At 40.4% G+C, this 16,426-nt stretch overlaps 1 protein-coding gene across 1 annotated transcript in view; it reads left to right on the top strand.

Annotated features, from left to right (window-relative positions):
- Positions 1–16,426, top strand: part of LOC140454489 (heterogeneous nuclear ribonucleoprotein U-like protein 1) — an 81,715-nt gene that overhangs the window by 20,753 nt on the left and 44,536 nt on the right. Inside the window, exon 3 of the mRNA XM_072549281.1 lies at positions 11,324–11,462. Coding sequence (XP_072405382.1) covers positions 11,324–11,462 — 139 coding nt within the window. The remainder of the gene's footprint in view (positions 1–11,323; positions 11,463–16,426) is intronic.

Raw genomic sequence — 16,426 nt, 5'->3', positions numbered from 1 at the left:
TCCAAACCCTCCGTTTCTTTCTCTCATGGCGTCCCAACCAGTACCATTTTGCCAACACCCTCATCTGCCTGGCTGAACTGGTCCTCACCCTCAACAGCTTCTCCTTCCAATCCTCCCACTTCCTCCAAACCAAAGGGCTAGCCATGGGCACCGGCATGGGACCCAGCTATTCCTGCCTGTTTGTTGGATACATGGACCAGTCCATCTTCCGCAGTTACATCGGCACCACTCCCCACCTGTTTGTCCACTACATTGATGACTGTATCAGTGCCGCCTCAAGCTCCAATGAGGAGGTTGAACAGTTCATCAACTTTACCAACATCTTCCGCCCCGACCTCCAATTCACCTGGACCATCTCTGACACCTCCCTCCCCTTCCTGGACCTCTCCATCACCGTCTCCGACGATTAACTAACCACAGACATCTACTACAAGCCCACTGGTTCCCACCCTGCCTTCTGTAGAAATGCAATCGCTTATTCCCAATTCCTCCGCCACATCTGTTCCCAGGATGACCAGTTCCACCTCAAAGTCCCAGATGGCCGCCTCCTTCCATGATTGCAACTTTCCTTCCCACGTGGTTGACGATGCCCTCCAGCGCATCTCTTCCACTTAATGCACCACTGTCCTTGAACCCCACCCCTCCCAACGCAACAAGGACTGAACCCCTTGGCTCCTCACCTTCCACCCCACCAACCTCTGCATACATCACATCATCATCGACCTATTCTTCCACCTCCAAGCAGACCCCACCACCAAAGATATATTTCCCTCCCTACCCCTATCAGCGTTCCGGAGACACCATTCCCTCCGTGACTCCCTTGTCAGGTCTACGCCCCCATCTGCCCACACCCCACTCCTGGCACCTTTCCCTGCCACTGCAGGAAGTGCAAAACCTGCACCCACACCACTCCCCTCACCTCCGTCCAAGGCCCAGAGGATCCTTCCACATCTGTCAGAAATTTACCTGTACTTCTACCAATATCATCTACTGCATCCATTGCTTCCGGTGTGGTTTCCTGTACATCGAGGGGGCAGGACACCTTCTTGCGGATCGTTTCAGAGAACATCTCTGAGACACCCACACCAACCAACCCCACTGACCCGTGGCTGAACAGTTCAACTCCCCCTCCCACTCTGTCAAACACGTGCAGGTCCTGAGCTTCCTCCAACATTAAACCATTACCACCCGATGCCTGGAGGAGGAATGCCTCATATTCTGCCTTGGGACCCTGCAACCACATGGGATAAATGTGGATTTCAACAGCTTCCTTATTTCCCCATCACTTACATTATCCCAGTCCCAAGCCTCCAACTTGACACTGCCCTCTTGACCTGTCCATCACTTCACCCCTCTGACCTATCACCTTCGCCCTCCCCCTCATCCATGTACCGATTTCGCAGCTACCTCCTCCCACCCCACCAAACCCCCACTGGCCCACAAGCTTCATTCCTGATAAAGGGCTTATGCCAGAAACATCAATTCTCCTCCTCCTCCTCAGATGCTGCCTGACCTGCTGTGCTTTCCAAGTAGCACACTCTCAACTCTGATCTCCAGCATCTGCAGTCCTCACTTTCTCCTAGTTATATTTTATGTGGTCCGTTATATGCAGTTCAACACATCACAAATTCGCCTTTTGTACAGCAGTTTTGTGGCTTACAAAAGAGGTTACTTAAACCTTCATTTTATAAATTAGATGTAGGAAAAAAGTAAGATAACATGGTCCAGCTATAATGTTGTTTCCCTTCTCGGGGCCCTAGGTTTTCCCTGTAGTTATGTAAGACTTTCAAATCTCCAGGACCTGATCAGGTGTACCTGAGATCTCTGTGGGAAGCTAGGGGAGTAATTGCTGGACCCGTTGCTGAGATGTTTGTACCATGGATAGTCACGGGTGAGATGCGGGAAGACAGGAGGTTAGCTAACGTGGTGCCATTATTTAAGAAGGGTGGTAAGGACAAGCCAGGGAACTATAGACCAGTGGGCCTGATGTCAGTAGTGGGAAAATTGTTGGAGGGAATCCTGAGGGACAGGATATACATGTATTTGGAAAGGCAGGGACTGATTAGGGATAGTCAGCATAGCTATGTGCATGGGAAATTATGTCTCACAAACTTGATTGAGTTTTTTGAAGAGGTAACAAAGAGGATTGATGAGGGCAGAGCGGTGGTCGTGATCTATATGTACTTCAGAAAGGTGTATTACAAGGTTCCCAATGGGAGTCTGGTTAGCAAGGTTAGATCTCATGGGATACAGGGCGAACTAACCATTTGGATACAGAACTGGCTAAAAGGTAGAAGACAGAGCGTGGAGGGCGGGTTGTTTTTCAGTTTGGAGGCTGGTAACCAGTGAATTGCTGCAAGGATCGGTGCTGGGTCCTCTATTTTTTGTTGTTTATATAAATGATTTGAATGTGTGCTAAAGGGGTATAGTTAGTAAGTTTGCAGAAAACACCAAAATTGGAGGTGTAGTGGACAGCGAAGAAAGTTACCTTTGATTACAATGGGATCTTGATTAAACAGGCCAATGGGCTGAGAAGTGGCAGATGGAGTTTAGATAAATGCGAGGTGCTGCATTTTGTGAAAGCAAATCTTAGCAGGACTTATACACTTAATGGTAAGGTCCTAGGGAGTGTTGCTGAACAAAGAGACCTTGGAGTGCAGGTTCATAGCTTCTTGAAAGTAGAATCACAGGTTGATAGGATAGTGAAGAAAGCATTTGGTATGCTTTCCTTTATTGAGTACAGGATTTGGGAGGTCATGTTGCGGCTGTACAGGCATTGGTTAGGCCACTTTTGGAATATTGCATGCAATTCTGGTCTCCTTCCTATTGGAAGAATGTTGTGAAACTTGAAAGAGTTCAGGAAAGATTTACAAGGATGTTGCCAGGGTTGGAGAATTTGAGCTATAGGGAGAGGTTGAATAGGCTAGAGTTGTTTTCCCTGGAGCTGAGGGTTGACCTTATGGATGTTCATAAGATCATGAGGGGTGTCGATAGGATAAATAGTCAAAGTCTCTTCCCTGGGGTCAGGGAGTCCAGAAATAGAGGGCATATATTTAGGGTGAGAGGGGAAAGATATAAAAGAGACCTGAGGGGCAACTTTTTCACACAGAGGGTGAGCTGCCAGAGGAAGTGGTGGAAGCTGATACAATTGCAACATTTAAAAGACATCTGGATGGGTACATGAATAGGAAAGGTTTGGAGGGATATGGGCTAGGTGCTGGCAAGTGGGACTAGATCGGGTTCAGATATCTGGTTGGCGTGGACGAGTTGGACTTAAGGGTCTGTTTCCATGGTGTACATCTCTGTGACTCAATGACTTTCTTTATATTTCCAGTAAAACTTCTAAGAAGAGTATTAGTCATTTATTCATCGCAATTTATTTGTGTTTACTCTTGCCCTGAAAATTTCTGACTCATGATAGCTGAAATCATTCTACAGAGGCTGATATCCTGTTGCCAAGTCACCCTTTATTACATGTGCATAGTTCTTGACACTGGTCAGATTTCCTCTTACAGTGACCAGAAATTGACCTTGTTACAATCACTTCAGTAGCCACGTAAAATCTGTCATGTAATAAGATTTTAGTTGATGTTTACATTATGGCCTTCCCCACTAACCTTTTAATCCCTAACTAAGGAAGAATATGTATACCTCTGCCTGAAAAATATTCAAGGACTCTGTTTCTGAAAAGGTGATGGAAACAGTGTTCCAAAAATCCACAACCTTCAGATAAAAAAGAATTGCCTCATCTGTTTTAAATGGGAGATCCTCATTCTAGATTCTCCCATCAGAGGAAACATCCAGTCCATATCTACGCTGTCAAGACCCTCACGATGTTACAATCAAGTCAGCTGCTACTCTTCGAAACTCTCGCAGGTACAAGCCTAGCTCATCCAACTTTTCCTCATAGACAACCCTCTTATTCCAGGCATAAGTCTTATAAACCTTCTCTGAATTGGCTCCCAATGCATTTACATCCTTCCTTGAATAAAATGACCAATACTGTGTACAGTACTTCAGTTGTGGTCTCACCAGTGCCCTTTGTAATTGAAGCATAACCTCTCCACTTCTGCATTCCATTGCCCTCGCAAAAATTGATATCATTCTATTAGCCTTCCTAATGACTTGCTATACCTGCATATTAACCTTTTCCAATTTATACATGAGTATACTCAGGTCTCTGCATCCCTGAACTCTGCAATCTCTCACCATTTAGATAACATACTTTTTAATTCTTCCTATTGAATTGGGCAATGTCATGTTTTTCCACCTTTTACGCTCCTGCTTGCTATCTGGCTTCCCACTTATTTAATCTATCTGCATTTTTTGCGTCACCTTTATATCCTCTTAATCCTTGTGTCAATGGAAATTTAGTAACCAAAAATTCAATAACTTCAGGTCTTTTGTATAAGTTGTAAACTGTTGAGGTCCCAGCTCTGATCCTTGTGGCATGCTGCCCTTTTATATCATGCTAGTTGGAAAAACACCTACTTCTACTTATCTCTGCTACTTGTTAGCCAGCCACGGGACGACACAGTGGCTCAGTGGTTAGCCCTGTTGCCTCACAGTTCCAGGGACCCGGGTTCGATTCCAGGCTCCGGCGACTGTTTGTGTGGAGTTTGCACATTCTCCCCGTGTCTGCATGGGTTTTCTCCAGGTGCTCCGGTTCCCTCCCATACTCCAAAGATATGCAGGTCAGGTGAATTGACCATGCTAAATTGCCCATAGTGTTAGGTGCATTAGTCAGAGGGTAACTCTTCGGAAGGTCAGTGTGGACGTTTTGGGCCAAATGTTTCCACCCTATGAGGAATCAATCTTCTATCAGTGCTAAATGATACTCCCACACAATAGTTTTTTAATTTTTGCAATAACTTTTGATTGGGCACACCATGTCAAATGCTCTCAGCACACATTACTTCCTCAGAATCTCAATAGATGGGTCAAACATGATCTCTCAAAAAGATACCTACAGTAATGTAGTTGACTATTAATTGAACCCTGAAATAGCCTAGCAAGCCACTAGCTCAAGGGCACTTAGGGAAAGACAGCAAGTGCGACTCTCCCCAATGATGTACATATCATTTGTAAATTAAAACCAATTAAAAGCATTTATTAAATATCTTACTCGGCTCTTCTTTTAAGACCCAGACACTTGTTGGTGTTAGGCCAGTACCACAGCTCTGGTGATTGTGATTTGCTTGAGCTATGCTTAGTCTCCTTTTCTTCATTCATTGCTGCTATACCTAGTTATGTTATATGGGAGTTGAATCTGTTGCTTTCACTTGTGTGCAAAATCCTGTCAGATGTAATTGAAACTTCTCTCTCCTATAAGATGGAATGTGGCCTCTTATTCAGAGTCCCTGGTAATATTATTGCACAAATACATTTTGTAATTAGCACACTGAGTGGACATAATCCCTCATATTATTGTAATCCTCGTAAATGGTCAGCTTGAACGGTCACCAGATAGCTGATTAATTGCAAGTGAAGGGCAATGGCAACTCAATGCAGAAGATATTACTTGATTACACGAATATTAAATCTACTTAGCACACTTCATGAATAATGTTTCAACATGGAGTAAACCCTCTGCTAATTTAAATGAGATACACAGAAAAGCTCACCTTGCACCATAATCTGTGAAATTTCAAGTGGCAAAGAACTATCCCAAATATCGCTGTTTAAAGAAAAAATTAACAATTTTATTCTTTTAAGTCCAAAAGAGAACATTAGACAACTATTTGCAACTCCTTTCTCTTAAATCTATCTTTTCCCTCAGACTCTACAATAGTGGTCCGATTAAAAATCCTGATTAAGATTACAAAAAAAAAATCACATTTCAAAACCAGCCAGCTGTGTCAATTCTCCTCTGTAGATTTACATGGGTCGTCTTGTCTTTAGTCTTTCGCTGCACAAATTTCTTATGGACAGGTACCTTTCAGAGAGCTATTCTGCTGGCAGTCTGTTGGTGCTTGGCTGCTCTTTGCCATTCTTTGCTGTTCTCCCCCAACTGTTCCAAATACCTAATTTTATATACCCCAAAACAGCAGACTGTCCTGTTGGTTTGATGTCATTAAAACATTAAAATTCAAATGCGATTGGATTTTGGTATCTCGGGGCATAATTTAAACTGTTTGGCCGAATTCAAATTTGTTGTGTACTGTGGCAAAGCAGCTCCAGCTATTTCTTTCACAACCAAATGTTACATTTTTAAATTGCTCCTCACACTGTGCTTCCAGTCAGTCTTTGCCATTTTTCACCCTCTCTTAAAGGTACAGTACATACCCACACCTTCATAACAGTAATGCCAAATCTGGATCAGTATTTGTAATGTAACAACTGAATCGATCATAGCATTTCCTGATCAGCTGAAAGGAATTGTAAATGTTAAAACATGCTTGGTTCAGATTTCACCCCAATTATCTTTAATTTCAAAGTAGAAACTGGGTAAAGGAAATCAAATGTTGAGATCAAATGATCACTGAGAGCTGTCCATCAGCTTTGTGGACTGATCCCCAGAGTTGATTTGTGGCTGTGGATATGCACCCCACCCCTTCACCGGCCGGTTGATTCAGAATAGAAATGATGTATAAATTTGTTGTCATTTGCTGCATTGGCCTTTCTTTTGACACAAGTTGTTCTTCAGTTGGCATGTATGTCACATGTCTCCATTACTCAATTGAGTTGCACCAATTAAATAGGAAATGTGTGAGGAAGCTCCATGTTAGTATAGTGCTTAGCATCCTTGATTGCCATGTGAGACCAGGGTTCAGTTCCCTGATAGGAGTGGCCGATCTCTGTATAAATGGCTGTCTGTAAATATGGGTATGAATTCTGGTTTTTATGGTACAACAGTAGTGCCCATACCTCTTTGCCAGGGGACTTCGGTTCAAGTCCCAACTGTTCAGGAGTCTATAATAACATCTCTAATGAGGTTGATTTAAAAAATACGAAACAGTAGTATTTTTTTTAAAAACATAACCGAAATAGGCATTCAGGCATATAATTATTTTAGTTTGTGTCACATATAGACACAGCGGTCAAAAAGACTCAGTCCTTTTGAGTATAAGAGTTGGCGAGTCATATTGAGGTTGCACAGGACATTGGTGAGGCCTCTTCTGAAATACTGTGTCCTGTTCTGGTCACCCACTTATCGGAAGGATATTATTAAGCTGGAGAGGGTTCAAAAGAGGTTTACCAGGATGTTGCCAGGTATGGGAGGTTTGAGTTATAAAGAAAGGCTGGATTGGCTGGGACCTTTTTCACTGGAGCTTAGGAAGTTGAGAGGCAACCTTATAAAAGTTTATAAAATGAAGAAGGGTATAGATAGAGTTAATGGTAGGTGTCTTTTCCCTAGAATTGGGGATTTCAAGACTGGAGGCACATTTTAAAGGTAAGAGGAGAGAGATTTTAAAAAAGACATGAGGGGCAAATATTTTTGCACAGGTGGACATTCGTGTATGGAATGAACTTCCTGAGGAAATGGTAGATTGAGCACAATTACAATATTTAAAACATATTTTAATAAGTACATGAATAAGAAAGGTTTGAAGGGAAATGGACCAGGAGAGGCAGGTGCGATTAGATTAGTTTGGGATTGTGTTCGGCGTGGACTGAAGAATCTGATTCCATCCTATATGACTGTAGAAAGAACACAGTTCGCAGCAATTTGAGTCTCCGATGAAACATTGACAAAAATCATAGCTGATCTGACTGTGGCGTGAAATTCACTTTCCTCCCTGTCCCCGTAACGCTTGACTCCCTTTGTAAATCAGCAATCTTTCTAACTCTGTCTTGAATATCTTCAATGATCTAGCCTTTTCTGCAGTCTGGAGGATTCCTTAAATGAATGTCTCTGGGAGAAGAAATTCCTCCTCCTCATCTCTACCTTAAATAAGAGGCTCTTTATTTTAAACTTTGCTTTTAAGGATTAAAAAAACCCTGTCAGACTTCTTCAAAATTTTATGTCTTAATAAGATCGTCTCACTTGTCTAAACTCATGAGTACAGACCAAACCCAAGCTTCCAATCCTTTCTTCTGAGAACCCATTCATCCCAGAATCTCATGAACTTACTTTGAACAGCCTCAAGTATATCCCTCCAAAACTGCAGGTGGTACTTCAGTTATGGTTTCACCGACACAGATGTAGCAATACCTCCCTACTTATGTAATCCATTCCACTTGTAATAAAAGCCAACGTTAATTTGTCTTCTAACTTAGCTGTGGTATTTGTATGTTAACTTGTTGTAATTTCATAGACTAGAACATCTCGGGGGCCCCATCTGTACTTCAACATTCTGTAGTCTCTACATTTAAACAATAATCTGGTTATGCTTTTCCCACAAAGTGACAATCTCAAATATTCCCACATTGTACTCTGTCTGCTAAATTTTTACACACTCACTTAACCTATCTATTTCTGACTCTGATTCCACTTCACAACTTGGCTGTCTGACACAGTCAGTTTGAATACATTACACATCGTCCTTTCATCCAAGTAATTAATATTGATTGTGAATAGTTGAGATCCGAGTGCTAATTGCTGTAGCACTCCACTGTTTACAGTTTGCCACCCTGAACATGATCCACTTCTTCATATTCTCCATTTCCTGTCAATTAAGCAAGTCTCTAGTCCAGCTAGTACAGGGAGTCTCTGACTTTTGAATGTCCAACTTAGGCACACTTATACTTTAAAGATCCAAATATGCACACTTCCTCACACTTACAAATTCGTTCTTTTATGTTCCCTGTATTGTGTTCCAACTTGCATACAAATTGACATGTGAATAGACTTAAGAATGGAACCTGCTCGTGGCCCAGGTATGGCCTGTATATTGCCCCCCAGCAGCATGATCTCTTATCTTGCATTGCAATTATGCAATACCTTCACTAAAAACTTTGGAAATCCAAATGCACTATATCTCCTGGTTGCCCTTTATCCACCGTACTGGTGACATCCTCAAAGAACTGTAATACATTATTTCCCTTTTCCTCAAAACCATGTTGACTCTGCTTAATTATATTATGATTTTCTAAGTGCCCTGCTACTACTTCCTTAATGGATTTCAGCATTTATCCAATGACAGATGTTTGGTTAATCAGCCCATAATTCCTTATTTTTCTGCCTCCAATTTTTCTGAACAATGGTGTTACACCAGGTATTTCAATCCACTTAGACCTTTCTGGAATGAAGGAATGAGTAATTAATTAGTAACGTGACCCAGTAGCAGAATAACGTCTAACGTTATTCATCAAAGATCCTTAGACAGCATCTTCCAGATCTACACCACTTTCATCTAGAAGGACAAGACAGCATGTAATGGAAACATCACAGCCTGCAAGTTCCCATCCAAGTCGTTCACCATCCTGACTTGGAAATATATTACCACTTCTTCGGTGTCACTTGGTTAAAATCCTGGAATTTCCTCTCAAAGCATTGTGGGTCAACTATAGCACGTGACTACTGCGGTTCAAGAAGGCAATTCACCATCACCTTCTCAAGGGCAACTAGGGACAGGCAATAAAAATGCTGGCCAGCCAGTCCCACAACTGAATTTAAAAAAGTGTTCTGAACTTTGCAAGCATGGGCTGGGTGATCACTGATACGCTACGCACTGCAAACAGGAAAAGGAATGTGTTGGATTTGGCCTGTCAGTCATCTCAGACACATTTGTCATGTTACCCAACAAAAACATTAGCAAGAGTTGGGCATAGAGGATTCCATGGCAACATGATAATTTGGGCCTGCAAGGTGTTGTTGAAATGGAATTCAGCTTAGGTGAAAACAGATGCAGTCACTGGTGGCTCTTCATTATTCCACTGAGATAGTGACAAATGAAAATGCAAAGCTTACTTGAGAGGTACATTGGCGAATAACCAGAGTCAAAAGAATACTGTATAGGTCTTTGCAAAATGAATCGAATCTTTGTGTGTATGAGAGAAAGAGAGACCATTTACCTAATTTATATTATACAGAAGCAGTCATTGCAAAATAAAATGTGTTCTGAAACAGGGTCACAGGACTCTAAACGTTAACTCTTATTTTCTCTGCTCAGGTGTTGCCAGACCTGCTGAGTTTCTCCAACACTTGCTGTTTTGTTTCAGATCTTCATCATCTGCAGTTCTTTGTTTTATTATGTTGATATAATAGAGTGTAAAGAGACCGTCACTTTTGGGAAGTGTATACGTATGTGGACTCTGTGATCAGTGAGGAAGATTCCTAACACCAGGCAGGATACCACCCTTCTGCAACTGATTCATAAATGTGGCTGTGTGCTCTTGCAGTTTCTATTGATATTAATTCTGAATCATGATTGACAAAAAGTTGGTTGTGCTCAATAGACATATTTGTTGAGTGGATAATAACAAGGAATGTGGATTAGCATTGGAGAAGTTGAGATTGATTTCTTAGGTGAGGATAAGGCTGAGAGAGATTTAATTGGGATATACAAAATCCTGAGTGATCAGGGCAGAGTAAAAGGAGAAGAAACTGTTCTTGCTTGCGAGGGGATCTAGATGAGCAGGACACAGGTTAAATTTAACTAGAGAAAAAAACCTTTCCATAGTGCAAGTATTAAAGATCTCGAACGCAGTGTCTGTGGGTATAGTGGAGCTAGGTTCAGTTGGAGTGTTCAAAAGGGATTGATAGAAATAAACAAATATTTAAGGGTTATGGCAGAGAAAAAGGCCACGTTGTGCATCATGACTGTGTCAAGGGAACAATGAGCCATCAAGTCGAGTATTAACTGTTATTAAAGGGTCAATGTGCAGGGTTACATCGAAAGGCAGGAAAATTGTTCATTTGGAGAACTTGTATACAATGGGTCAAGTGGCCTTCTTCTGCACCATAACAATTCTGTGAATTTAAAGGCAATAAACCTACAAGCCTACTGGGATAGATCGGGTGGGGACTTGTGTTAATTCCGTTGCTCCACAAATTCGCAGGGCCAATTGCCTTCTGTGCCATTATGACTGGCTGGTCTCCGTTTAAGCACAAAGCTGTGACTTTATCAAAATTAATATGTTTGATCCTTGTTATAAACATCAGATACAGAATCCTCAAGCGATTTTTCTTCTCCACCCAATCTTAACAGCCCTGTGGAAATGGGAATCTATGTTCTAGTAGCTAGAATCTTGTTACTTCTGTAATTATTTGACACTCATATTGTGGATGACCTATCATGTTTTAAAAGTTGGGAGTTTTCTTTTTTCGGAATGAAAAATCCAGCTGATCCATTTAGTCTCAAATGCCTTTGAAATATTCTTCATGCTTTTCTTTTTAACTGGGTTTTCAATGTTTTAATCCAATGCATTGCTTCTGCAGAATTGCAACCAGTTGAAGTAAAACAGGAGCATGTGGATCAAAGAGACATCAAACAGGAAACACAGATGAACAGAAAGAGACCATACTCTGATCAGGGGCATGGATATTATGAATACAGAGAGGACAGGAATTATAGCCGGTGAGTAACAATGCTGCCGCTGCCCCATGGTTGAATGATTTAAGTACCTGAGATTGAATTTTTCATCTGACCAATTTTTAACTTCACAAATATGCTTTATTCATAAATATCTATAAGTAAATTCAACAAGTACAAAGCAGTTCTGCAAAGACTTTGCAAAAAATACAGTGAAATTTTAACATTCTTCATTAGTGCTTCAAGCCAGTTACAACAAAAAGGCTTTTTCCTAACGTGAAAGGAAACTATTTACATTCCCATTAGGGCTATGAGGGTATCCCAAAGCATTGCAGACCCTGTTTGTTTTGGCAGAAAGATCTTAGATGGGGCCCTTTCCCCACTGTGGTGACAGCTGTCCCAAGCTTTTTGTGTGTTCCTCAACATGTGGTCCTGGACCTTGGAAGGTTCAGTCTGCAAGACTTGGTCGGGGTCAACTCTTTGCACTGGAAGATCAGCTAGTTCTGAGCAGATAAGAATGTTTTTCACCAAGTTGATGGTCCACCAGGCATAATCAGTGTTTATCACAGAGTGTGTCCTGAGGAACAGCCTGTGGAATAAACAGTACTGCGTCAGTGGATCAACCTTGACAAAAACGATTACATCTCTCTAGACCTTCTTTACAAAGGTACATTTCACAGAGCTGTGTGACAGTTCTCTTCATCACCACAGCCATCTTGAGGCTGCATGCTGTGGCACAGTGTTTCCAGATGTGCAAGAAGGATCTGACGAGTTATGTCCTTCTCACCATCAGCCAAGGCACATCTTGATGCTTGTTGGAAAGTTCTGTAAATGAGGAATTCTGTCAAATCTGCTGCCTGATCACCCTTTTCATGAGTTGTGAATGGATTTTTTTCACTTCTTTCGAGGACCTTTTATCTAGGCTGCGTGTGGTCTTTCACTTTATTGTTGAGGTCATAGCTACTTTCATGTGGTCAAAGAACATTTTCTGTATCAGTAACTTAAGCACACCGTTTACATTATGGAAACCTGGATGGCATTGATCAGTCGTTCCAAATGGTGTGAAAATTATGACCAGTAGCATTGATAAACCATTTGGAGATTAGCATGGGAAATCTGACACTGCTCTAAACCAAGGAAAGCCATCCGACTCTCAAAAACCAGCATCTGTCTCTCTCTCTCTCTCTTTCCTTATCTATTCTTTCTTAATAGTTGCCTGTGAACTGCTGACTTTAGTCAGTGCCTGAGAAACTGAGCAATTATTGGGTCAACTGTCCTGTGTCTGAAGTAAAGAACTGAAAGAATTCAGAAAGAAGACCAGAGACCGGAAACTCTGGAGATGCCAAACAATACTTCATTGAATTCTGTGGAGTGGTACTATTGAATTGTGTTTCCCTGATATATTTTGTTCACCCATGATGTTTTGTTTTGTTTTGTTTGTATTTGTCTGTTTGCATATATGTAGGGGTTTAAGAAAGGGTGGCATTTAAGTTAGAGAGTTAGAAGTCGATAATTCAAGTTTTGTTTACCCGTGGTTCAAACTGAATCAATTTCAGAATTGAAATTGTAATATATAATAGTTTCTTGTTAAATGCAGATTTGGTCAGTATTTTCAGTTAATCCGAGTTTATCAGGCAGTAAAATTGATGACTGAGTAATTTGATTACGTCTTTTAATTTACTTTTGTGACCAGCAGGGTGGTAGTATTAATGTACCTTCCTGAATGGGTCATCACCAGATTTGGGTTATTTGCCAGGATTACTTTGGAATATAGATGATGATTTGAGTGTGGAGTTAGGTGATAAAGGATCAAAGAAAGCACCAGGTTTTGTATAATTTTAAAAAAAAAGACACTGGAAACTGCTGAATTCTTCCTGACATACTTTAAACAGATCCCAAAAGCCAGGCTATTTGAATTGGCAAGTAGATTAGAAGGGAATTGCCTGCCAGACCTAAGGAAGCAGAAATAATCCAACGGCCAGTGCAATACCTGGGGTTGAGTAGAAATATAACAGGAACTTGGTACTCTGGGTAGTGACACATTGGAATAAGACAACAGTCAATATTGAGTTACAGTTAAAGCAGCTTATGCACAAGGTAAAGAAATTGAAAAGCTGGGAAAGCTAAAACCAGAAAATTAACAAATCACTGTCAGGAGATGTTTCAATTTTAAATAGGCTATTCTGGGTGCATATGAGTGAGTGATTGAAGCAATGTAGGCTTTTGAAATTTAAGGAAACAGACTCGATAAACCTACTTTGAATTTGAAAGCATTAAGCAAAATAATTTTGACAGATGGTTACTAGCATTAGGAATTGAAACAGCTCTTGCATGATTCATTCTCTTGGAGCACATTAAAAACTCAGTACCTTCTGAGGAAAATACCATAGATCAAATTGTACCTTTAACTACAGACGAAGCAACCACAGTTGAGCACAGGAGAACATTCAAGACCAAACTGGATAAGTGGAGAGTATATTCTATTCCATTATACAGAGTCCATTTGGAGTGTGACTTTCTGGACCAGTGGTAGTTGAGATAGTGGTGGTTGGAAATGACCCATGGATGGAGTTGATTTGCTCCTGGGGAATGATTTGGCTGGAATGAACGTTTTAGCTCTGCGTATAACTGCAAAGTTGGAGTGAAGCTAAAGAGACAGAGTAGTTATAGGAACAGGTGTTTTTTCCACCCATCGCATGGTGAGGGCAATGGCTAATCAAAATCTGTTGACTACAGGTCAAAGTAATGCAACACCACAAACATGTTAGAGTAGGTGAAACTGTCTTTAAGAACGCGGATAATGCAATGTAAGTTAGTGGCTTGTCTTCATTAATTGAGGCTCAGAAAGCAGGTCCAGAGTTGAATAAGTTCGCACAATCAGTTCATACTGAGGCTGAAGCAGTTCCTGCATACGGTTATATTGAAAACTGAGTTCTGATGAGAAAGTGGAGACACAATCACAGATTTGCAAACAAAAAAAAAAGGTTGTTCATCAAATAGTGGTACTGCCGAAATATTACAAGATGTGAGGAGAATGGCATGTGAAATTCACATGGCACATTGTGTCAGAAAATGGAAAAATCAAGCATTGATAAACATGACTTCATAAGGACACTGCTATTCTGTAACAGTCACAGGTGACTGGTAATGGGAAAACTTCAACATGTAGTTAAACCAGCACCTTTAATATTTTTGAAGAAACATTCAATGAAGTATTAGATTGTATAAGACCATTATCAAAATTGAAAGCAGGAAACCAGTTTATCCTCATCATGGAAATAACAATTGGCTATTTCTTTAAGAACAATTACAGCTAAGGTAGTAGTGGAAAAGTTGACTCAAATTTTTTACCCCTTATGGTCTACTAATTGAAATACAATCTCATCAAGGTTTTTACAATACAAGGTTTTACAACCTTCTACAATATAACTAGCCAATATGGAAATACTGGGACAGTTAGACAATCTGTCCTTCCTTTGAGTAGGCGAACAACAGGTTGATCAAGTAAGGTTACTTAGGAAATATAGGGAAATCTGTAGAATTGTATTAGCTAGGCATGATGTAGACATGGCGAGTCAGTATCAATCAAATTAGCTGTGGAGATTGAAACAGAGGTTCAAACCATGTTGGAAAATCATTTGGCTGAACATAACCAAATCTAATCTGACTACCAACACTGGTAGTGTTGGTTTCTAAAATGGATGGATTAAATAAATTCCATGTCAACCAGAAAAAGTAAATGCAGTTATGGAAACAGGTTGTTATCCAATTCCTTGGTTAGAAGATTGTATCAATAGGGTTAGCAGTGCGTTATTTCTTTCTAAGACTAATCTCTTGAAGGGATACTGGCAAGTGACATTAACATCACAGGCTAAAGAGATGTCCACTTCTGTCACACCAAGGCATGTCATTTGGGTTAAAGAATGCCTCTGCTCCATTCTAGAAGCTTCGGAATCAAGTTGTAGCTGAACTACCTCAGTTACATAGTATGGTTCAACAATGTCATAACACATAGAATGAGTATGTAAAGACCTTAAGCAATTACAGTTTTCTGGCTTGTTGATAAATTTGGCCAAAAGTCAATTTGCAAAAGCAAGGTTAACATTACTCGGACATATCATAAATAAGGATAAATATTGCCAAGAACAGCAAAAGTGAAAAATCTGAGAGAATGCTTCATTCCAAAAATTAAATAAATCACAAGTTATTTTGGAATATGTGGGTTTTACTGGATATTTGTATGTAACTTCAGCATAATACCTGTATCTATAATGAATTTATTAGGAAAGTAAGCAAAAGTGATAGAGTTAGCAGAATACCGAGCAATCTTTGAGAAGCTGATGGAAAACTTAATAAATGAATTGGTGTTAGCCACCACTAACCTTCCCTGGACTTTAAAATGGCGATTGATGCTAGTGAGTTGAGTAGGTGCAATCTTGTTACAAGATAATTTGGGAATAAGGAATTCACTGAGCTACTTTTATAAGGGAATACTCTACTTTTGAAAAGGAGACCTCAGGGTTATTATTGGCCCCTTCTGGGATACACTGTGAAGTCTATGTCCAATAGTAACAAAGAAATATTAATCTAATCTGACTATAATCCACATGTTTGTTGAAACGTTTAAAAATCAAGATGTGAGACTGTTCAGATGGAGTCTGCCATTTTCAACCTTCAATCTAAAACTCATTCACATTGTTTTAAAAGATAAAGTTATTACAATTGCATTGGCCTGAGTATAATATGATTACATCATTTTTAACTTAAAGGGTGGATGGATATGAATCTTGTGGTTTATTGTTTGTGTGTCACATAGTTTATGATGAAATACTTTTTCCTAATGGTGTTTCATCTCCTTTAAGGGTGGAGGCATGTAAAGACTGCATCTTTTTATCTTTATTCTTGAATTGTGGACCAAAATGGAAAAAAGATATTGCTTTAAACCAGGGAAAGCCTTCAAACTCTAAAAAGGAAGCATTTTTTCCCCCTCCAGACAACTAAAACATTTA

Source organism: Chiloscyllium punctatum, chromosome 29, assembly GCF_047496795.1.
Source record: "Chiloscyllium punctatum isolate Juve2018m chromosome 29, sChiPun1.3, whole genome shotgun sequence".
Lineage (NCBI taxonomy): Eukaryota > Metazoa > Chordata > Chondrichthyes > Orectolobiformes > Hemiscylliidae > Chiloscyllium > Chiloscyllium punctatum.
Note: the sequence above shows the minus strand (reverse complement) of the source record. Positions and strands in the feature narration are given on the sequence as shown.